Source organism: Myxocyprinus asiaticus, chromosome 2 (genome assembly GCF_019703515.2).
Source record: "Myxocyprinus asiaticus isolate MX2 ecotype Aquarium Trade chromosome 2, UBuf_Myxa_2, whole genome shotgun sequence".
NCBI classification, from domain to species: Eukaryota; Metazoa; Chordata; class Actinopteri; order Cypriniformes; family Catostomidae; genus Myxocyprinus; species Myxocyprinus asiaticus.
Window position 1 is genome coordinate 56,424,985 of NC_059345.1, and position 25,269 is coordinate 56,450,253.

Genomic DNA, 25,269 nt, shown 5'->3' on the forward strand with positions numbered 1-25,269 from the left:
TCAGGCGTTTGCATCGTTAACATTTACATCATTAACAAATTTGCATTTAAAAAACAAAGGGAATCGCAGTGTGTGACACTGTCTGTCAGCCAGAGAATGTCAACAGTTCCACCAACTCAACTCTGTGCTGACATAATGGCCCTTCCAACAGTCTTTGCAGCTTTTGAGAACTACTAATAGTTAAAAATGTCTTAGTGGCTGTTGGTGGGTGGACTCTCATTGTCTTGGCCTTGACCAATGAGCGCTATGTGGAAGAACAATGCACAGGGGTAAAAGGTTTAATACAAAAATGGGGTCTAATCAAAACTGTTTGGTACATAATTTCAAGTAATTATTAAACTAGTCAAGCTACTCTTTTAAAAACTAATTAGCTAGACTACAGGATGCCTAAAGGGATAGCTCACCCAAAAATAAAAATGATCTTATTTACTCAGCCTAATGTCATCCCAGATGTGTGCGAAACACAAACAAAGATTTTTAAAAGAAAATTCCAGCTCTGTAGGTCCATACAATGCAAGTTAAGTGTTACCAAACTTTTGCAATTCCAAAAGCACATAAAGGCAGCATAAAAGTAATCTATACGACTCCGAGGTTAAATCCATGTCTTCAGAAGTGATATAAGTGTGGGTGAGAAACATCAATATTGAAGTCCTTTTTTTACTATCAGACTTCACTTTCACTTTCACATTCTTCTTTTCTTTTTGTTGATTCACATTCTTCGTGCATCGCCACCTAGTGGGCAGGGAGGAGAATTTATGGGAAAAAAGGACTTAAATATGGATTTGTTTCTGAGGATCTACAGAGCTGAAATTTTCTTCTAAAAATCTTTATTTGTGATGGCCTGAGGGTGAGTAAATGATGAGAGAATTTCCATTTTTTGGTGAACTATCCCTTTAAGTAAGTAGCTAACTACATTGCAGATATTTAAAGCGATAGCTTGCCCAAAAATGAAAATTCCGTCATATTTTTTCTAACCCATATTACTTTCTTTCTTCAGTGGAACACAAAAGGTGATGGTAAGCAGAACTTTAACCTACCGTCACCATTCACTTTAATTGTATGGAAAATGGATACAATGAAAGTGAATGGTGACTGAGGCTAATATTTTTTCCAGCATCTACTTTTTTTGTCATACTGCTTTGGAACAACATGAGGGTGAGTAAAAATGATAGAACTTTCATTTTTGGGTGAACTATCTGTAACAAGTTTGTAATTTTGATCAAAAGGAGGAAGAGGAAGTTGGCGATTCCCACACAGGAATGTCCTTTTATTGAACTCAAAAACTTGTTTGCTTTACAGCGCAACGGTACAGCTTCACACGCACAAAAACTCAAGATGCTTCAATATAAAAAAACAACAGTAGTGGCCAACACACATGCAGCTTCTCAGCTGGGCTCTCTCTCCCTTTCAGTGGACTGGGCCATCATTTATCTCCCCCGCCTCTCACTGTGAACATGGAAATGGTAATTAGTCACAATTCATCTCAGGTGGATGTCCTTACCGCTTTCTCTCTCCCCAGATGGGCGCTCGACCATGCCCTCACCTCCACATACCCCCACTGCCTGACTCGTCTCTCTCATAGAGAGAGTACAGTACTGGGCACTCCTCCCCCTTCACCACTTGGGACAGAACAGCACCCAGCCCACTGTCCTATGCGTCCGTCTGTAAAACAAAAGGGAGAGAGAAATCAGGGTAATGCAGAAGCGGCCCACCACAAAGTGCAGCTTTTACCTACATGAAAGCTTGTTGGCATGACTCCGTCCACTGGACAGGGTCTGGGGCTCCCTTTTTAGTGAGATCAGTCAGCGGGCTGGTGACGTCAGAAAAATTAGGCACAAACCTTTGATAGTAGCCAGCCCCAGAAACTGTCTCACCTCCTTTTTGGTCTTGGGTCTCAGGCAGGTCGTGATCTCTGCAGTTTTATCAATTTGGGGTCGCACCTGCCCGTGACCCAACTGGAACCCCAGATACCGTACCTCCACCCACCCAATTGCACACTTCTTCAGGTTTGCTGTGAGCCCCGCTCATCACAGTGACCTCAGAACCACCCTCAGATGCTGCATATGCCGTTGCCAATCATTACTGTAAATAATGATATCATCCAAATAAGCAGCGGCATACACAGCGTTCGCTCCATGAGACACTGAAACATAGCTGGGGTCCCAAACAAACTGAACAGAAGGGTCACAAATTGGTGTAAGCCAAATGGTGTGGAGAAGGTCGTTTTCTCACGGGACATCGGCGTCAAGGGGATCTGCCAATATCCCTTTGCCAAATCCAGTGTAGAATAAAAGCGAGCTGAGCCCAACCGATCGAGCAGTTCGTCAATACGAGGCATTGGATAAGCATCAAATTTCGACACCACGTTGACATTTCTATAATCTACACAGAACCGGACCGAGCCATCGCTCTTAGGCACCAGAACCACCGAGCTTGCCCAGTGGTCTCCGAAAGGGACCGGAGTGTGACCGCCATGTGACCTCAAAGGGCCCTTGCCACTTTGCGAGTAATTTAGAGCTCGATGTGGGTAGTAATACATGTACTTTATCTCCCTGTGCAAACTCCCATATCTGAGCTCCCCTGTTATACAGCCGGGACTGACGTTCTTGTGCCTGTAGCAAATTCTCCTGTGATAGTGCCCCAATGTGTGTAGTTTTGCTCTCAGGTCAAGAACGTATTAAATTTAATTTTTGCTCTGTAAAGGTCCCTCCACCCATTTTTCCTTCATGACATCTAAGACGCCATAGGGCTTACGCCCATGTAACAATTCAAATGGGGAAAACCCTGTGGAGGCTTGCGGGACCTCTCGTACTGCAAATAACAGAGGTTCGAGCCACTTATCCCAATTCCGAGCATCTTCCTGCACGAATGTACAAATCATATTTTTTAAAGTCTTATTAAATCATTCAACCAAGCCGTCCATCTGTGGGTGGTATAAACCTGTCTGAATAGATTTAATACCCAATCATTCGTACAGCTCGCATAGTGTACGTGACATGAAAGTAGTGCCCTAATCAGTGAAGATTTCTTTCTGAATCCCCACTCGGCAGATTGATCTGAAGAATGCCTCCACAACACTACGTGCTGAGATGTTGCGAAGAGGCACGGCTTCCAGGTATAGCGTTGCATAGTCCACCAGAACCAACACAAAGCGATGCCCATGTGCTGACCGTTCAAATGGCTGATGAGGTCCATGCCAACTCTGTCAAAGGGAACCTAGATCAATGGAAGAGGATGCAATGGCGCTTTTGGAGTGGCCGGCGGATTCACCAGCTGACATTAGCAGCATGTCGAACACCACCGGCTAACATCCCCATGAATGCCAGGCCAATAGAAACGGCCATGAGACGCTTAGTGTTTTCCCCTGTCCCAAATGACCTGCCATCGGACTATGGTGAGCCGCCTGGAACAGCATTTCCTGATGGCTCCTTGGTACTAACAACTGGGTTGTATCTTCTTTTGTTTGAACATCCTGCGTCACTCAATACAACCGGTTGTTTATAATTGAACAATACTGATATGTGAGTGCAATGCATGGCTGAAGGAGTTGACCATCAATGACTCTAACTTGGTCAAACGCCTGCTTAAGAGTCTCGTCTCGCGTCTGCTCCAGAGGGAAATCCCCAGCGGGAATTCCCCTAAGGTCTGGGGAAGCCGAGGCTTCCCCCTCCCTTACATCATTCTGACGTGGAGCTGATGTAGACGGCACCGGCTCCGGCTCCGGCTCCGGCTCCGGCTCCAGCTCCGACTCCGGCTCTGCCTCCCCCATCAGTGCATTGCACACCCCACACTGTCCCACTGTATTATAGGACCCATCCACACACAACCACTTTAACAATTCGGGAATCCCCGAAATAGAATAGTGACAATCACTGCAGGATAATCGAAAATATCCCCGTGCACACACCTCACCTTCACCCAATTATTTGTATCCAATGCCCCATTTTGAACCAAGCATTGATGAATGGAGGTTTGGTTACAACCTGAATCCACCAAGGCTTAGTATGTACCCCCCCCCCAATACTCATGGGTATTTGGTACACCCAGCTTGATCGGTGGTGGCCTGTGGAGTGTCGGGGACCTCAGGAGGTTGTCGACCGGGAGTTGTTGGGCCGCGAGTTGGGCCTCCCCGGTCAGCAGCGTTAGGATGTGGACTGCCTATTGCGCCCACGGCCATTCCAGAGCTTGGGCCATGTGCTCGAAGAGCTCCAGAAATGCCTCCGGGTCATCTTGCACGCCCATCTTCGCCAGCATCACATGGGGGTTCACTGCTGCCAGCAAGTTGCCAATTATTGTCCATGGTGATCCATGTTAATGGTTTACATTTGCACAGTGTTCCTGTTCATGTTGAATGGCTGCCATAATGAGGCGTTGCAATAGTTGAAAGGGAATCAGTGAGAGATTTAAGAGGCAATTATTTAATTGATCATCGGGTTTCCTTTCTAATGTGGTCAGTGTGACTGTCCCATTAGTGAGGAATGGCCAGATTTCTGCACCTGCAGTCAATAATTGTTCAGCAACAGCTAGCTTTATGTGAATGTGTATATGCTGTATATTTGAACCCCTTTGTTTTGTTTTTTGTTGTTGTTGTTGTTGTTATTCAGGTCAGCCGCCCATGGGCTTCCGTGAGGTCCTGTTGAAGGAAGGTCCTGAGGGTTTCGTGCGGGCAGTTCGACAGCACCAGGGGCTACTACTGATGGACACCACCTTCAGAGATGCCCACCAGTCCCTACTGGCCACTCGCATCAGGACACATGACCTTAAGAAGATTGCTCCCTTCGTGACCCACAACTTCAATAATCTCTTCAGCCTGGAGAATTGGGGAGGCAAGTGTTATGTATATTCTATATTCTTCAGATTCTGAAGTCTTTACTAACCCTAATTAATACACATTAATGCACTGTTTATACATTCACACACTCAACTCATTATGCTTTCAAATTGGCCTTTGACCCTTTTAATTAATTCTACAGGTTATATCAGTAGTAATGAACCACTTTAATTTGTGTATTTAGGGGCATTAATGGTTGTCTGTGATTTCTAAGGCTTTTGAGATGTTCCTTCTCTGTGTGTGTGTGTGTGTGTGTGTGTGTGTGTGTGTGTGTGTATCTTATTTTAGTGGGGATCAGTTCAGCCTTTGATATTACTGTTATTTCCAGGTATGACTTTAATATGTCTCTCTCTCTCTCTCTCTAGGAGCTACATTTGATGTAGCAATGCGTTTTCTGTGGGAGTGTCCGTGGAAGAGACTCCAAGAGCTTAGAGCTCTGATACCCAACATCCCATTTCAGATGCTTCTACGTGGAGCCAATGCTGTTGGATACACCAACTACCCCGATAATGCTGTGTTCAAGTGAGACACACGCTTGTAACTTATCTGCATGTTGACACAGTCACTAAGATTTTCTTTCAGTTTCATAAGTGTTTTATTCCTAATGCAAAGTTTGCTCACAGCATAACAAATGACTAAGTTCGGGCATGCAACTCTGAATGGCGCAAGCTGGTAGGTTCTTTAAACTTGTTTTCTGTTAGTCAATCAGCTCGTTCACATGTGATATGTCAAGCCAATCGACTCACATGGTGTAATCTGATAGGTCCTATGACATGTAATCGGGTAGCCAATCAACTTGCCAAACATTTCAATTTGTTCAGTCTGCAGCATGTTGCAAGAGTTTTCTAATAACCACCTAGCAATGCCGTAACAACCATCCAGGGGTGTGTTTCCCAAAAGCATTTTGTTCAACGAATTGGTGTATCCCGAAACCGTAGTTCCAACAAACATTCGCAAACAGCAAGTTGTCTGGTTAGAACTACAGTTCCTTGTTAGTTTGCTGTGTGGACATCATTTGATTTTGCTGAGGCTTCTTTATCTTTCATTCCATATTAATCTTTTATTCTGTCAAGAATTTGACAGTGTTTACATGCACTTAAGTAAATGGCTTAAACTCTGGGGTTTTGCTGAAAGCAGCGTTCTGAAACGTTACGTAAATGTGAATGGGATTAAAGGCTGTTAATAGAAAGTGCTGTAACACACATGGCTGATGTGTCCATGTTATAGTGAAGTTCTTATATGTTTTTGAAGAATGTGCATGTCCATATGTGCTCAAGTGTGTCGTGGGAACCCCAAACGTCTGTTGTAGAGGGAAAGCCCACTATTGCAGCGCAATATCATCTGTCACATTACATAGTGCATGCAGCTTTCATGTCGTCAGCAGCTTTCGCGCATTAAACATCTTTCTGGAATACGTGTAAATGAGCTAGTATAATTTGATATCCACAGAAGTTATTACTCCACCCCTTGCATAACGTAATTAACGACAGCTCTATATTGTTGAACCAACGTGGTTCTAATGATGGATGTTGTCACGTTTAAATGTGTTTTTGTTCACGTTTTATGTTCATGTCTTTTATTTTGGAAGTTTAGTTCCTGTTCCCTCATGTGATCTTGTCATGTGATCCTGTCATGTGTTTCCCCTGTTCATGTGTCTTGTTTTTATTGGTTCATTGTTTGATTATCTTGTTATTAGTTTAGTCTTGTTATTGGTTGTCATTGTCATGTTTGTCCATGTCCATGTATTTAAGCCCTCGTGTTTTCCATTGTCTTTTGTCAAGTATTGTTGGTGTAATGTTGTGTCTTTGTTCTTTAAGTCAAGTCAAGTCATGTCAAGTCTAGTTGTTTATGTCATTTTTCATGTTGGATTTATGGTTTTTGGATTTCACATTGTAAATAAACTGCACATGGGTTCTTCACACTTCATCGTCTTTGTCTGCCTGTCATTGGTTGCCAGCCAACGTTACAGATGTGCGACATTGTTACTGCAGTTTTGGGAAACTGTCGTGACCAGTTAGTTAATTTCTCCAACGATGCATCATATTATATTGGTTAAGCAGTAAGTTACATAGTTGTATTGGAAATGCACCCCAGAACACCTTAGCATTTATATAAAAACACCCTTAAAACAGTCAGAGCTCCTTAGCAACTGCATTGCAAAACCATTTGAACCACCCACAAAACCCTAACATCATGGTGGCATGTTCTTCAGAAAATTGAAAACTGCTTTATCTTACAATTTCTACACCCCAAAATAAAATAATTTCTGTCTGTAACTCATAGAAATCACTTAAAATTCTGACAAATATCACAGCAAAATGTCTGATCTCAATGGAAACTATTGGCTGTGATTGACTGCGCATTTAAACAGATATCTCTCTTTACTCTCATAAACATTCAATTGCACAGTTCATACTATTTTGGGGGGTTTGGCTGTTGTGCAGAATTGGTATGCTCAGTTCTGAAAACTCAAACCGTATTTCCATTTATCTTCACTCTCTCTCAATTTATAGATTCTGCGAGGTGGCCAAAGAGAATGGCATGGATATCTTCCGTGTTTTTGACTCCCTGAATTACATTCCCAACATGCTTTTGGGTATGGAAGCAGCAGGCTCAGCAGGGGGCGTGGTGGAGGCTGCCATTTCTTACACTGGGGATGTATCTGACCCATTAAGACAAAAATACTCACTGGAGTATTATCTGGAGCTGGCAGATGAGTTGGTCAAAGCTGGAACACACATACTGGCCATTAAGGTAAATTACATGTACACAGAGAAAGATACATAATCGTTTGACAAACGCACACAAGGGTGTAGAGGTGAAGGATTTGCTGATATAACCACTGATTTAGTTTCAGGACTCTTAGCATGGTATTTTCAGCTGTTTGGTAGTCACCCAAGAGTGTAATGACTGAAGACATCGACAGCAATACTTATTCTCTCTCCATGTTATTGCAGTTATTTATTTTCTCTCTTTCTGTGTTCAGCAGTTGTAATGATAATCATCATCAACATGATTTTCTTTTCTGTGGGGTTCACTGAGTGGTTAAAACAGCTCTCTTCTGTTCTCTGTTTAGGATATGGCTGGCCTGTTAAAGCCTGAAGCCAGCCGCTTACTTATCGGAGCATTGCGGGACCGTTTCCCAGATGTCCCCATCCATGTTCACACTCATGACACAGCAGGCGCAGGTGTGGCAGCTATGCTAGCCTGTGCGGAAGCAGGCGCTGATATAGTAGACATAGCGGTAGACTCAATGGCCGGCATGACCTCACAACCGAGCATGGGTGCCATCGTAGCGTGCACCAAAGGAAGCAAACTTGATACTGGTGAGTAGACAAGAAACTTAGACAAGGCCCGAAACAAAGTACGTGAGGGCAAATGCTTCGAGCTATATAAGCTCGACTTCACATGCCATTGTGTTTCGAAATGGCCACTATATTGGGCATTACAGTAAACTATCTTCTACGGTCAGTTTTGCATTTCATGTCAACTACTGTCATGGGGGAGCAACATTTTAAAGAGAATCTTGTTGAGCAAGTTAGTTAAAGTTCATATATTTATAGCTAGCTACCTAAATAATAACACATCCGGTTTAAAGGCACGGCCATCTGAAGGTAACTCTATCACCCCCCTTGAGTATTGAGATTTGTTACTGTCACAGTAATGCTAGAACACGATAAGTATGTACAGAGGAAACATACTGTACACTTGCCATTTATTGGCAAGCACTCACATCTGAGTACTTGCATAGAGACTAAGAGTTAATAATTTAGTTCAGTACATGTTCACTGTAATTCAGCAGGCTGTGCATGATCATGAACTTTGTTACAGTAAGGCTCATTTGATTAATGTCAATTAATGTTAATTAATCAAGGGACACTGCAGGGGCTGTCGTCATATATCAATACATTTGTACATTTTTACAGCTGTGTGCATGTGTGCTGTACTGTCTCAGTGTCCGTGTGTGTATGTAAGATAATTGCAGTGTTCTGAGAGGCATGTTAAACAAAAGGCTTGCAGTAGCAGAGAGGGCAGTATGCTGACACACATTAGACAAAGACATAACGGAGATGAAAGGGAAAAGACATATAGAGAAAGTCTCTCCTTCCCTTCCCTCATTGTGTTTTAACAGCATTTGCACATTTACTTCCCCTTTCTTCACTTCATTACCATCTAAGTTGACATACCTCCCTCTCTCATTCCTCTCTCCCCCTCTTCTGTCCCTACATTACAGTTACTCTGAGGCAGCATGGTTAGATAGTGGCAGTTGAAAACTCTCAAGAGTCTAATCTCACGATCTTGATTTCAGTCACATCATACACAACTCTGTATCTGTCAGTGTTGCTTTTTAAACACTGGGTTACCAAATTAAACCTGATGAGTGAGAAAGGAAAACAGATATGCATGGAGGGAGGGAAGCTGGAGAGAACAATTGTCAGAAAAAAAGTGGTACTTCACTGCCACAATGGTACATAATGTGGGTTGTTGTCATGGAGCTGCTGTGCGGAGAAGATCTTCATTCTTCATTCAGGGGTAAAAAGAAGTTCGAAACAGCCGAGCAACGGTAAACTGTTTGTGAACATTCAACTCTGGGTGGCATTTAGAAGAGCAGGCAAATATGAGGATGCTCAAGACTACATGTAATACAAATAAAAATACAGACAAAATAATGATGATAAAAGTGGCATAACTTACTTTGAGCAGATATGTATATGGCTTTCACTGCAGATGGCAGTGAATGGGCACTTCAGAGTATTTGAGTTAAGTTGATTCCTTTTGTAGACTAATTAAACAAAACAAAAAATTGCCTGACATGGAAAATGTCTCTACGCAAACGATCGTACAGATGTAGGTCAATTTGCTCGCTAATAACTCTGTGAGTTAGTGTGTTCATGTTGACTGATCTTGACTGACTGAACAACGTAAACAGAATCAGCTGTCGGCCTCAAAGTAGGTAGCGCTCAGGTCACACCTACTGATGACATGGAACAATGGCAGTAAGAAGGAGTTTAGCAGCCGTTAAGAATTTTTCTTTAAAGTTGGCCCCGGCGAGCTGTTACGAACCATTAAAACAAACTCAAAAACACCTTATTTTTGGCCAGATTTTGTTCTAAATTACATCACGCCCATTCATTCTTCAATTTCGTATTAAGTATATGTGGACCATTAGGGTGTTTAGGTTGGGTTTTAGGTGGTTGCTTATTTGCCCAAGTCTTGATATTCTTAGGATATTCTTTTCCCTAGATATTTGTTGCCTCTTTTTAGTATAAGTCTATGGGATTTTTTTTACCCATTTTATTGTCAGCCAGGCAAAAATTGTAAGTGCAATTGCTTAGAAAAAAGCTTACCTCTAATTAACAAGCTGCATGCTTGAGATATTATTAATGCCCATAGCACAAACAGTGCAGAATTATGAATACTCTCTAATGGACACATTGGAGAAAGAATCGGTTTTAGCTGCTAAATTTTTTATTGTTTTTATTTTTTTGTAGTGACTATTTGCACTAGGTGTAAATAGCACCTGCCACACAGCACGGCTATTTGCACTCCAATAGTCTGGTGTAAACAGAAATTGAAGACAAACTGTGTCTCTAGTGTTGCTGCAGTGGCGTGGGGTGTAACGACAGTGTGGATGTGCTTTTTCGTGGAGATGACCCAGGTTCAATTCTGCCTTTTGTCCCACTTTTTCCCATCCTGTTTCCTGTCTCCACTCTTAATATTTCCTTTAATACTATGTATAATTATTAAAAAAATAATGTAAAGGTTGATTTCCTCACAGAGATGTGGTGACGGTGAAGGTCGGGGAGTTGAGAGAATGGTTTGATCTGGGTAAAATTAAAAATGGTTTTACTATAGTAATAATGTAGTACCATGTTTTTTTTTTGCAATTAACAATGGTGTTACTACAGTAATATGGTGTTAATAACCATGTTTAATTTTGTGGATACTATGATTTTACTACAAAATATCACAGTGATACTATGGTTACTGTTGTAAAACCATCGTTAATTTTTGTAAGGAAAAGTTAGGATTAGGTTTAGGGGTAGGGGTTGGTGTAGGGTATCTGTAGGACTTAAAATAAACACAATAAACATGCTGCAATAATGCCCCTATACTCTGTGTTAGTTTTTAATTAAGGGTGCAATGGGGTTGCAAAGAGCATCTAACACTATTTGCTTTTAGTGCAAAGAAGGTGCTTTTTGTGGCTATTTATACTTAGCACTAGCACTTGCAAATAGCCTCTGCCTTTTTTCTTTTTTTGCTCGCCAGACTTTTGACATGACACGTAAATGTAATGCAACTAAAAACTGAAAAAGATATTAAGTAAACCTGGAAACTCTTTACACCTAATTTGTAGCTTTTTTAAATCAATTTATTCACATTTTAGCTATTTAAAAATGTACAAATTCCAAATTCTATCAATTTAAATGATGTCATGAAATTGCATGTATAATAATGAAACAAGCTGTAACTGTTTGAAATGTAATGTCAATAAAAAATATTCACAAAGTTTGAAACTAAAATTTAAAATAGAATTCCACATAAAATATTTTATGGTTTATGTGGCTGGGCCAGACATTGTAGGAGCCAATTTGTTAAATTCTTCAATGTAGTTTTGGTTGAAGTTCAACCATTTCATAATGTATGATTGCCTGTTTAAATGTTTACATCTTTACTAGGGCTGTCGATTTAATGTGTTAATTCAGTGCAATTAATTATATAAAAAATAACGTCTTGATGAATGCAATTAATCATGTTCCCGGACTGTAATAACGAATATTCCTACCATCTGAGCAATTAAAGCATGAAGTACCAGCTGTTTTCTCCAGGGGGCAGTAAGTGAAACTCCAGCTGTATAGGCAACATGCAGCTGTATGGAGAAATAACCACATTTCTTTCTTTCTTTTTTCTTTTTTTTTTTTTTTTGGTTTGTTTTAATTATTATTATTATTCAAGAAAAATACAAACATAAATTGCACATAATAGGGGATACAATACAGATCTTCACATCGCAAATATTCGATTACATTCTTTTTTCTTAAAGAACACATTTTCATTGTTTACAGTCATACCATCACAAAAGTTAAATCAACCAAATTACTTTTTTCAAAAGAAGAGAAGGTTTAGTCAACTTCAACTGGTCAATGTGATAATGGAGTTATAAAACATTTTTAAATCTACACTGGTAGCCAAAAGTTTGGTATAATGTACAGATTTTCCAATGTCTGTGTTTCTTTGCCCACTCTAACCTTTTCTTTTTGTTTTTCTGTTTTAAAAGTGGCTTTTTCTTTGCAATTCCTCCCATAATGCCTGCACCCCTGAGTCTTCTCTTTACTGTTGTACATGAAACTGGTGTTGAGCAGGTAGAATTCAATGAAGCTGTCAGCTGATGACATGTGAGGCATCTATTTCTCAAACTAGAGACTCTGATGTACTTATCCTCTTGTTTAGTTGTATATCTGGCCTTCCACATCTCTTTCCATCCTTGTTAGAGCCAGTTGTCCTTTGTCTTTGAAGACTGTAATGTACACCTTTGTATGAAATCTTCAGTTTTTTGAAAATTTCAAGCATTGTATAGCCTTCATTCCTCAAAACAATGATTGACTGATGAGTTTCTAGAGAAAGCTGTTTCTATTTTGCCATTTTTTATCTAATATTGACCTTAAGACATGTATTGCATACTGTGGCAACTCAAAAACAAACACAAAGATAATGTTAAGCTTCATTTAATGAACCAAGTAACATTCAGCAGTGATTGATATAAAGGCAAGTGATTTTCTAGTACCAAATTAGCAATTTAGCATGATTACTCAAGGATAAGGTGTTGGAGTGATGGCTGCTGGAAATAGGGCCTGTCTAGATTTGATCAAAAATAACTTTTTTCAAATAGTGAGTCAGGACATCAGTAATGTCCTGACTATACTTTGTGATCAGTTGAATGCCACTTTGGTGAATTAAAGTACCAATTATCTTCTGAAACAGCAAAATCTGTACATTATTCCAAACTTTTGGCCACCAGTGTATACAATATAACTTGAAATCGGGTTTGATAGACATTACCTTAACTTTATGGAACAAACCACACTTACCAACAGCAGACAGCACAAGATGAGAACACGTTCTTGCGTTCAAACACAGCTTGATGGAGTGCAAATCTGAACGCATAGATCTCAAGATGTGTTTTCACTTGACAAAACGGCCTTAATATGGTATCTTTATGATGTGACACAACTAAAGTGAGATGCTCCAAAAGCATCTGTCTGACGTAGGTGTACATTAATGCATCCTAAGAAAAGCCCTTATAATAAATCTCAGACAGATTGACAAATTCAATTGTGAAACGGAGAACTGTGAACTATAGGCCAATGATTGGCTTATGTTCAATAATATGTAAATAAACAATACATTGAATTCTAATGCCAATATTTGTATTGTTTTATCAATGTTTTATTCATCTGCCACAATAATGTAATGCATTTTAATTATCTGCTTTTCCGCTACCTGTTATGTTAAACATAAAGGTACACATGTGTTCCTTATCTGTCACTCACTCGATGTTGTGTCAATGTAGTGACACTAGGGGTCACTCTTGGGAGCCCGAAACACAGATGGTGGGGGGGAACTATCAGAGAACACTCTTTAAACACATTTTAATAATGTATTTAGTCTCATTAAGATGTTCTTCAAAGTGATATTGTGGATTATTTCTGCCAGCTGCTACCAGACTGTGTTATGCCTGTTCCCTATCTGTCACTCACTCGACGCTGTGTCGATGTAGTGACACTAGGGGTCAATCTTGGGAGCCCGAAACACCTCTGGTCTTTGAAAAAAGGCCAATGAAAATTGCCGAGTGGTATTTGCATACCACTCCCCCAAACATACGGGTATAAAAGGAGCTGGTATGCAACCACTCATTCAGATTTTCTCTTCGGAGCCGAACGGTCGATGCTCACTGAGCTGAATTCCCACGGCTGTTCATTCACCTCTGCTGGATCTGAAGGTGCATTTCAGTGGCTTCTCCCCCCTCTGCACTGGTGCACTGCAGAGAACGCCCCTGGGCACTTCGGCAGAAATAAAAAAGTATATTCTAAAAAAGAGTATATGTCTCTAAAAGAGCGGCACACACGGAACATCTTTTTAAAGGCCTCGGTCCTTCTACCCACGGGTATGAGGCCAGCGTGGCTAGCACTGGGGGCGATTTGGGGACCCCAATGGGACCACCTCCGCCGGGTATCCCCCCACGGACCTCCCATTCTCCAGCACACTCGTCTGCCCCAATCAGGCTTCCGGATGAGTCCACCGGCTCGTCTCACGGCGAGTTCGACCTCTTGTTCGGAGCCCGCGAAGGTGATGAGCTCTCAAGCGCAGCATCGGAGAGCGGGCTCGTCCAGTCGGACGCAGAAGCCTCAGCTGGGCTCCCCCCTCGGGTACGGTCGCCCAGTCACAGGCTGATGCGGAGATGACGGACATGCTTTCCCGGGCAGCCGTGAGCATTGGGCTAGAATGGAACCCTCCGCTTTCCCCTGATCCCTCGCGGCTCGGTGATTGGTTCCTGGGCTCACGGCGCTGCTCACAGCTACGCCACACCCCGCCCCAGTTCCTTTCTTCTGGGAAGTGCACGATGAGCTGACAAGGTCGTGGGAGGCACCTTTTACTGCCCGGTCCTGATCTTTCAGCTCCCCCGCCCTCACTACCCTCGATGGTGGGGTGGCCAAAGGCTATTCGGCGATCCCCCCACTGGATAAGGCGCTCACGGTGCACCTATGCCCGCAGAGTGCTGCCACCTGGCGCGGGCACCCAAAGCTCCCGTCCAAGACCTGTAGGTTTCCGTTGTCCCTGATGGCCAAAGCCTATGGTGCCACTGGACAAGCCGCCTCCGCCCTGCACGCCATGGCTCTCCTGCAAGTCCACCAAGCCAAGGTGCTAAAGGAACTGCACGAGGGTAGTTCCACCCCAGGATTAATGCAGGAGCTGCGCTCGGCGACCGACCTTGCTCTCCAGGTGACAAAGGTAACGGTGCGGTCTCTCGGGCGGGCAATGTCCACCTTGGTGGTCCAGGAGCGCCACCTTTGGCTCAACCTGGTCGAGATGGGAGAGGCCGACAAGGCACGGTTCCTCGGCGCCCCCATTTCCCAGGTTGGCCTGTTCAGCGACACCGTCGAGGACTTTTCCCAGCAGTTCTCGGTGGTGAAGCAGCAGACGGAGGCTATCCGGCACATCCTGCCCCAGCGCAGCTCAAGATCCCACACCCCGTCTGCTCGTCACCAAGGGCGTCCCCCTGCGGTGACTGCACCGGCTCCGCCACAGCCCGTCTCACGGCCGGCCGCCAAGAACCTGCAAAAAGCTTCGAAGCGCCCCTGAGACGGGTGACCCAGGGACGGCGAAACCCGCTGCTCTGGAGCTGGTAAGCAGACCACGCCATCCCCCGGTCGAGGGCCGGGAGGATAATTTTTTGTTACCTTTTCATTTAATTTCGCCGCATGCCCAAGTGGCTGCGGTACCCAAGAGTTCAGCAAAAGAGTGGTTTCCTTGTTCCCTGGGTCACATACCCGGTGCACACGGCCGTCATCATGACCACCGTCCACCATTCCATTTTGGCAGAATTGGTGCTCCAGCGGCAGTCTCCCCGCCCCTGCGCGCCCAGCTGTGGCACAAATCCGCCCCTGATGTGACGGTCTCCACGGGTCATGAGGACAGACCTCTTCCTCCTCCATCCCAGGCTGTTCCGGGGGTGGTTACAAGGAGCCAGGTAAGTGCTTCGATGTCCCAGAACTCAGCATGGCCACGACACAGCGTGGCACCTCAGGCTCCACCCCGCCATGAGGCCCCACCCGCCGGTACGTCCGACAAGATTGTCCCCTTGGTCCCCCTCGCCTGGAGCTTGGACGCGTGGCTTGCGCTTTCCAACCCGTCGCGATGGCTGGTCCGGACCGTCCAACTCGGCTACACTATTCAGTTTGCCAGGCATCTGCCCAGGTTCAGCGGTGAAGGGTGAGAACGCCACTACCTTGTGCACGGAAATCGCTACCTTCCTACAGAAGGGTGCGATAGAGACTGTCCCTCCGGCCGAGATGAAGAAGGGGTTTTACAGCCCCTACTTCATTGTACCGAAGAAAGGCGGTGGGTTGCGGCCAATCTTGGACCTGCGAGTACTGAACCAGGCTTTACACAGACTCCCGTTCAAGATGCTGACACAAAAACGTATTCTAGCGAGCGTCCGGCATCAAGATTGGTTCGTGGCGGTAGACCTGAAGGACGCGTACTTCCACGTCTCGATTCTACCTCGACACAGACCCTTCCTGCGGTTTGCATTCAAGGGTCGGGCGTATCAGTACAAGGTCCTCCCTTTCGGCCTGTCCTTGTCCCCTCGCATCTTCATGAAGGTCGCAGAAGCAGCCCTTGCCCTGTTAAGGGAAGTGGGCATTCGCATCCTAGCTAATTCGTATCCTGATTGGCTAATCCTAGCTCACTCTCAGGATGTGTTGTGTGCACACAGGGACCTGGTGCTCTCGCACCTCAGCCGACTAGGGCTTCGGGTCAACTGGGGAAAGAGCAAGCTCCTCCCGGTACAGAGCATCTCTTTTCTCGGCTTGGAGTTGGACTCAGTCTCGATGACGGCGCGCCTCATGAACGAGCGTGCACAGTCGGTGCTTACCTGTTTGAAGGCATTCAGACAGAAGACAGCGGTTCCACTGAAACTGTTTCAGAGGTTCCTGGGGCATATGGCATCCTCAGCAGTGTCCACTCCACTCGGGTTGATGCATATGAGACCACTTCAGCACTGGTTCCAGACTCGAGTCCCGAGATGGGCATGGTGCCGCGGGACACATCACGTGGCCATCACGCCGGTCTGTCACAGCCTCTTCAGCCCTTGGACCGACCTCACATTTCTACGGGCAGGCGTTCCCCTAGAGCAGGTCTCCAGGCGCGTCGTGGTTACGACAGATGCCTCCAAAACAGGCTGGGGTGCTGTATGCAATGGGTACGCAGCCGCCGGCTCCTGGATGGGCCCGCGGCTGCATTGGCACATGAACTGTCTCGAGTTGTTGCCAATTCTGCTCGCCCTGTGGAGGTTTCGGCCGTTGACCCAGGGCAAGCATGTGTTAGTTCGGACAGACAACACGGCAACGGTGGCATACATCAACCGCCAAGGTGGTTTACGCTCCCATTGTATGTCACAACTCACCCGTCGTCTATTCCTGTGGAGTCAGCAGCACCTCAAGTTGCAGCGAGCCACTCACATCCCTGCAGCGGACATGCTGTCACAACAGGTTACCCTCAGGGGAGAGTGGAAACTCCACTCTCAGATGGTCCAGCTGATTTGGAGTCGATTCGGGCAGGCACAGGTAGACCTGTTCACTTCCCAAGAATCCTCCCACTGCCCGCTCTGGTATGCCCTGACTGAGGCATCTCTCGGTATAGACGCGCTGGCACACAGCTGGCCCCCTGGACTACGCAAATATGCATTTCCCCCAGTGAGCCTGCTTGCACAGACCCTGTGCAAGGTCAGGGAGGAGCAGGTTGTCCTGGTAGCACCCAACTGGCCCACCCAGATGTGGTTCTCAGACCTCACGCTCCACGCGACAGCTCCCCCCTGGCAAATTCCCCGGAGGAAGGACCTTCTTTATCGGGGGCGGGGCACCATCTGGCACCTGCGACCAGATCTCTGGATCCTCCATGTCTGGCCCCTGGATAGGACACGGCAGACTTAAGTGGCCTACCACCCGCGGTGGTAGACACGATCCCTCAGGCTAGGGCCCCCTCAACGAGGCACCTGTATGCCTTGAAGTGGCGTCTGTTCGCTAAGTAGTGTTCTTCCTGACGCGAAGACCCCAAGAGATGCGCAGTCGGATCGGTGCGTTCCTTCCTGCAGGAGAGGTTGGAAGGGTGGCTGTCCCCCTCCACCTTGAAGTTGTATGTAGCCGCTAAAGTGGCACACCACGACACAGTGGACGGTAAGTCCTTAGGGAAGCATGACTTGATCATCAGGTTCCTGAGAGGCACCAGGAGGTTGAATCCCTTCAGACCGCGCCTCATTCCCTCATGGGACCTCTCTGTAGTTCTTTAGGGTCTAAGGAGAGCCCCCTTTGAGCCCCTGCAGTCAGCCGAGCTTAAGGCACTCTCTTAAGGCAAGACTGCCCTCCTGACTGTGTTCACTTCCATCAAGAGGGTAGGAGACCTGCAAGCGTTCTCTGTCAGCGAAACGGTCCGGGCTACTCTCACGTGATCCTGAGACCCCGACCGGGCTATATGCCCAAGGTTCCCACGACCCCTTTTAGGGATCAGGTGGTGAACCTGCAAGCACTGCCCCAGGAGGAGGCAGACCCAGCCCTGACGTTGCTGTGTCCTTTACGAATCTATTTGGATCACACGCAGAGCTTTTGAGTCTCTGAGCAGCTCTTTGTCTGCTTTGGTGGACAGCGGAAAGGAAGCGCTGTCTCCAAGCAGAGGATCGCCCACTGGGACATTGACGCCATAACAATGGCATATCACGCCCAGGACGTGCCGCCCCCGGCAGGGCTACAAGCCCATTCTACCAGGAGTGTGGCGGCCTCCTGGGCCTTGACCAGTGGTGCCTCTCTAACAGATATTTGCAGAGCAGCGGGCTGGGAAACACCCAACACCTTTGCGAGGTTCTACAATCTCCGGGTGGAACCGGTTTCGTCCCGTGTAGTGGCAGGCACAAGCAGTTAAGTCCGGGACAGCTGGCTGGGTTTATCGCTTGCGCATAGAGCCTTTCACCTCCCTTGAGCTGAAGACGTGCGCTGTTGACTCCCAGTAGTGTTCACAAACTGTGTTCCCTGGATGACTTCCTCCGAGCCCTGTGGCAGACGAGTTTGCCGAGAAACTCGCTGCCGGCTCAGTACATGTGCTAACTAAGCCCTGTACTGGGGTAGGTGCTCTGCATGTGTTGGTTCCCCATAGGTAACCCCATGTGACGTATATCTTCCACTAATTCGTTTCCCTGTTGGTAAACTGCATCTTCCTTGGGCAGAGGCCCCTCTGCCCCAGTCACCATGTTTGTAGAAACTCCTCCCCCATAGGGTAGGACCTAGCATGGGACTTCTCCACATGACATACTTCCGACAAGGCTCGACAAGACCATGTGATGTATTAGCCCGTAAAAAAAGAGAGGATAAGAGGCCACGACTGGGCTAGCCTGTCTCTATCTTTTGGGCAGTCGACTTGTCCCCGAAGGGCCGTTCGACACTCATAACAGCATTGGGGGAGGTTATATGTCGACCTAGTGCGCTGGCTACGAGGCACACAGTGGTCTGCCCGTCACACACCGCCAGTTCACGTAACACAGTTCAGCCAGTTGTGGCGTTTCGTATAGGGACCCCTAGTGTCACTACATCGACACAACGTCGAGTGAGTGACAGACAGGGAACGTCCTGGTTACTTGCGTAACCTCCGTTCCCTGATGGAGGGAACGAGACATTGTGTCCCTCCTGCCACAACGCTGGACTACCCGCTGAAATGGCCGGGACCTTGTCTTGGCTCCTCAGCACAAAACCTGAATGAGTGGTTGCATACCAGCTCCTTTTATACACGTATGTTCGGGGGAGTGGTATGCAAATACCACTCGCCAATTTTCATTGGCCTTTTTTCAAAGACCAGAGGTGTTTCGGGCTCCCAAGAGTGACCCCTAGTGTCACTACATCGACAAAACGTCTCGTTCCATCCATCAGGGAATGGAGGTTACGCAAGTAACCAGGACGTTTGTGTGTACAGTTTTTATTCATGAGCACATTTATTGAGGTAATTGTTCACCAAAGACCTTTAGTCTCAAAAAAAGTCTCATTCCCCCTCATCTCTCTTTCTCTTACTATCACTTGCTTTCTCGCAAGAGTATTGTGCTGGTTAATTTAGTTGCCACTGTAGCACGCTAGCACAGGTAAAGATTTAGCTCACTGTATCTTTGCACGAGCTTGGGCTGTTTGTTATTAATGTATAAATAATAACAGGTCTTGCGTTCATCTCTCTCTCTCTCTCTCTCTCTCTCTCTCTCTCTCTCTCTCTCTTCTTTCTTTTGTTGTTTTTAATATTTTCTCTGTCTGGATTGCCCCTTCCAGCTGCCCTACCATTGATTTGTGTTTTCTGACAGCACTCCATATTTGGTGTTTGCTATTTCCACATTTCCTATTCTCTCTCTTTCCCTCCTCTTCCCTGTCTTTTCTCTCTTCATTTCTAGCCTTCTTATCTTTCTCATGGTCTCTCCTGGCCCTTCTCTCTTTGAAGACTCTGCTGCTCATTTCTTTCATTCTTATCTTTTCAGTTTATTTCCTGCTTTCGCCCATCCTCTTTCACCTACACTCATCTGTTCCTATATGTGTGTTCAACACATTTCTTTCTATCAATATACAGCTTTGTCTTCTCCTTTCCATGTTTTTCCAGTCTTCAAGCTTCCCCTTCCACTAACACTTTTCCTGCCGTACTCCATTTGTCACTTATTCTCTCCATATCTCGATTCTCAGTAGAAAGACAAGTTTGGAGCCTTTATGTTCACTTTTAAAAGGCTTTCCGCTTTGTCTTTTACTTTTTTCTCTCTCTCTTTCTCATACACACATACACATATTCTTTCTATCTTATCAAAGTTCTAGTTATTGAAGACTCTATTGATGTTACACTAAAATTCATCATAATATGGACAAACTGTTCTGACCTCAGAGCTCTGCACAAAAAATGCAAAACTTGACTTAGCTTTGTTAATTTTAACACACCTTTAATTTTGTAGTGCTATATATATTATATATATTATAGATACAGTATAATATATGAATATAAAAGAGTTTTTCGATGCAAGTTGTGCTTTTGCCTGGGTGGTTAGTGCAGCTGCTTTTACAGTTGTGGACAGTGTCCACGTGGTGCTCAGCCAGGCACCATAGACTGATTGTGAACTTCACGTGAAACTGGGACTACACAAGAACTCCAAAATATAAGAGCTGAATTCGTTCTACAAGACTCATATCCACCAAAAAACAAAATCGGCTGTTTAGGGCCATTTGAATGATTAAGGGTTACTGGAGTCATATAAAGGTACACATCCTACAAAGGGGACAGGGTGGTCCACTAGTCGTTCCACTAGTTTTAATTTAAAAAATGTTTGTGAACATTTTCAACCAATCATTTCAGCAGTAATTAATCAAATACTCATCAAATGATGTTGAAGAGCATTACAATCACATGCGCAGTGTCATCAAGCACACGTTCTGCATGTCTAAGAGATGATACAGGTGTCTGGATCAAAGTGATGCTGTTCAGTCCTGGCAGTGTGGGTCAAATATGGTGGTTTGCGGCATTCTCGGCTATATTGTGCTCAGAATCAGACCGCAAGATCAGAATTGCGCATGCAAATTGCACTCAGCAGCGATTTTGTGGGCATGTTTGTGCCGTTGCCTGATCTGCATAATTACTTTAGTGAATCGGGCGCTGAACGAGCATGTGCAAAAATATTTTGCTTTTAGCGGCCACAATTCATTCTTAGTGAATCTGCCCTTAGTGAGTTTAATATTTTTAGCAGTGGTGCTTTTAAAGGGATGAATTGAGAGATGCAACTTTTTGGAATGTTTAAGCATGCTGACAGTGCCAAGTGTTTTTGTCTGTTGTTTCTATCAGCGTGTTAAACTTTGAGAAGCTGCGTCTTAAATCATCCTCATTATTTAAAGCATTGCTTGTGTACAAATTTACCGCATTCAACAAAAAAATACCAATTTTAGTCATTATCTGACTTTAAATTGCCTGCTGTAAGCAATGCTCCCATTATTATGCATTGCTGTATGTGTTTCCCTGCTGAGCCTGATTGGGCTGACACTGCAGAGAGTGAGAGAATTGTGCTATTCACTTATTCTTATAGCGCTGAGCTGGCTGGGGAGGCTGTGGATGGCAGAGATAGCCACCGAGAGTGATTGAAATAATCCAGAGTGCGAGGGCGGCCTCAACACGTTTGTTGTATGATCTCAAATGGGGAGTGTTTAAACTATGGTGTGCAGATAGACATGTTGTTCCAAACTTCTGTTTGGTGATGGACATGCTGTGTTTTCTGCAGGAACTTTTACATATGGGCTTAGCCTTTTCAATGGTTAAAGTCTATTTTGGCCACTATATTGGCATGTCATGTGGCCATTGACTCTGTTCCTATGGACCAGTACCCACTTGTTTGTCATTTTATAAGACATATTCAGAAGTTACACTCAGTCTCTAGACCGGTGGTCCCACCTTGGGATCAGTTTGTGGTCCAGAACATTCTGTCTCAGTCCCCTTTTGAACTGATATAGAGTGTCATGTTAAAGCTGCTCTCTTTAAATACAGCTTTGTTACTTGCTTTAATGACGACTAAGCAAGTGAGTGAATTGCTTGCTCTATCGTTTTTTTACTCGCCACCTTTTTCCTCAGCAAAGGAAGAGCGACTGTGTTGTCTGTGCCCGGTTCATGCTCTGCAATGGTATGTGCAGAAGACAAGGGATCTTATCTGCAGCCTCCATAGGAGTTACAAGCCCTCTCCACTAGGGGTATACATCCAGAGCACTGTTCAAGAGCGTTTCAGTTCGCGAAATTTGGGCTGCAGCGAGCAGGTGCTCTCTGCACGCATTTCTTAGGTTTTATAGACTGGATGTCACAGAGCCTTCAGTGGCTCACTATGTCCTTCATGAGAGAATGCAGAGTACTGTACAGTAAGCACTCCATATAACAATAAAAGTGTGGGTTACAGTAGCGGATTTATATCTTTCTGTTTCTGATCTCATCTCTTGGATGCCAAGAAGTATGTATGCCAGAGGGGATGTTCTGCTTCAACCAGCAAATCTGTAATACAGTTGTATTCTATATCCCATAGTGAGATTCCAAACCAGAATTTTTATGCAAATGAGTATTCTTATATTCTAATATATCTTATAGTATATTATACATATCTTATATTCCTAAGAAATGCATCCACTAACACATTCAGTTGTGATATGATATGACTTTTTTGCCTCAGTGCTGTGGCATAATAAGAAAGTTAGTAAATAGCATAAAACCGGATAACTGGAATGTAATCTAGCCATCAAAAACTCACCGTTGCATCCCCAGTCCTGAATACTGATTGGTCAATATAGCATTCCGGCTGTGTTAAAATCCACAATTTAGTAACACTTATAACCTGTTCACCATATCAGTGTGCAGCACCCATAGCGGCTCATCATTTTTGTTGCATAGCAACATTCTGTTATGTCAGCAACTACATCTTCTGGCAGAAGGATAACACAATCACATTTTCTTAATACAATTATATTTTCATGAAAATGAAAATAAAACTCTGCTGCGTATTGTCTTAACAACCCCATTTAGCCGTGACTATGGTCACAATATAGCATGTACTTTTATGTACTTTATTGGTTTATTATTTTTAGCAATTTAATTTTTTGCAATTTTCCACAGAAATCACTTACAGCAACTTTAAAATGTTAGGTTGAATAGTGCTGTCATTTATAGCTGATGCTATATCCCCTAAAAGTGTCCAGCAGCAGGTCTCTGTGACATTTTCTCTCTCATAGAAACACCCATACACACACAAATACACACTCATTAATGCCTCTACGCAGGTTTTAGAGGCATTTATCTGCTGTAGTGACATTGACATCACTTAATGTGCTTGTTACTATTGCAAGGTCGGAGTGATGCAAATCCAACGACAGTATAATCATAGCAGGGGGCTTAACACTGATGCCATATGATTGTGTTAATGTACGCGTACATGTGTGTGTGGCCTGAAGACTGGAAAGATGCTTTCATGGTATCAGGCTTAATTAAATCAACATTGATTACTACTGTCTAGCTTTATGGAGCATTATTGATGGTTTGATGGTGTTTTTTGAGAAGTGTCAGATTAGGACAGCAAAAGTGTCTGTCAATCAAATATCCCCAGCAAAAGAGAGACAGACTGTGCTGCCATCATTATCGCTTAATGGGATCTGAAAGGACAGGGTGATTAATTTAACTAAACTGATACTTACAGCATTTCTGCCTTTCCTTTAGAGAATGACTCGTATTATTAATTGCTCTGAGCAGTCAATGTGTCTTTTTAAACAGATTTTAAATTGCAGTAGTATGGGAAAGAGAGTGTCTCTGTGTATTATTAACTTCAAATCATAAAATGGATAGTTCTGGCTGTAACATCTGATTGGATAAATTGGAGCCATGTTCCAAGCCATGGAAAATAATTGATATACAGTATGCACACCTGTAACCAAATTGAATTCTATATTTATGCTGAATTCTATATCAATTTGCTATGTTACTTGGCAACCGTAAACGGCTTACAGTTAGGCTAATGAACTATGTTACTTGGAGGAAGAATTGTTTCATTACTATTAATGAAAATTAACTGTGATGATGATTAGTCAAATGAAAGGCAGCACGCCAGTGTTATATTTGCATACTTGGTTGTGATTGGACTTTTTTATGATGTCTTTTCTTTACTGCATGTGTTTAACCATTTATTGCAACCCTTGCACTGCAAAGTAACTGTGGTGATTTTCGTGTACAGCCAACTGTATACAAGACTGCCATGACAAGGGCAGAGCAGCTAGGATGCAGCATTTCATTTACACCAAACCAATGCCTAAATCTAAAACTTGATCACTATCCTTTTGCTGCCATGCAACAATTGGTATTTCTTTCAGGAAATAAAAATCCAATTATTTATTGTTGGGCCTCATGTATTCAGATAGAAGACAAAGGCAGGCCTAACAGTCATAAAAAACATTCCTCAAGCCCCCTCCTTCTAAGTCATAAATCTTACTGATAAAATCGCGCCAAAATCAAACAACGGGAGTCCTAAACAGACTACAGATCCATGAAGCCTTGCCCACTAAAGGATCGAGCACTCAACTCCTATTGGATGAGGCACACAACAGAACGTCCCTCGAACATGACATCATCCGGACTTCAAATAATTCTGAAAATGCTTCCAAAGTTGCTTCCGGCGACTTCGTTCACCGAATACGGACGTAGCTTTTTGCTGCTCTCCGGTGTAACCTCGTGGCATAAGGAAGTAATGTCCGACTTGAAACTGTAGCCATACAATCTCCATCTCGCTGGACGAGTTGAGATTACTCTGTGTTCAACCAAACACTCTAACGGATCCGAAGGAGACCGCCGAGCAATTCGCATCTTCATCCGTTGGCCTACAGAAGTGAAGAGATTAAAGATTTCTCTTCCATCTTCAATCAAGTCGACATTTCTGAGTTCTCCGCCAGCCCGCCGAGAATCAACAGCCGTACCGCCCGCCGACAGCGCGAGGAAACGGCTCTCGTCATCACACGAGCCTCAAGAAACCGGGTCAGAGTTAAAGGACGGAGGAAAACACATTCTACCTGTGTCCTCATGCGATTCAAGTAAGAGGTTTACGTCTGGGCAGAGATAGAATATTATAGCGTGTTATTCTTGTGTTTCAA

At 44.3% G+C, this 25,269-nt stretch overlaps 1 protein-coding gene across 2 annotated transcripts in view; it reads left to right on the forward strand.

Annotated features, from left to right (window-relative positions):
- Window positions 1–25,269, forward strand: part of LOC127416517 (pyruvate carboxylase, mitochondrial-like) — a 321,324-nt gene that overhangs the window by 259,835 nt on the left and 36,220 nt on the right. For both annotated transcript variants that reach the window (XM_051655945.1, XM_051655953.1), the window contains exons 13-16: window positions 4,605–4,826; window positions 5,197–5,353; window positions 7,345–7,585; window positions 7,908–8,157. In XM_051655945.1, coding sequence (XP_051511905.1) covers window positions 4,605–4,826; window positions 5,197–5,353; window positions 7,345–7,585; window positions 7,908–8,157 — 870 coding nt within the window. The remainder of the gene's footprint in view (window positions 1–4,604; window positions 4,827–5,196; window positions 5,354–7,344; window positions 7,586–7,907; window positions 8,158–25,269) is intronic.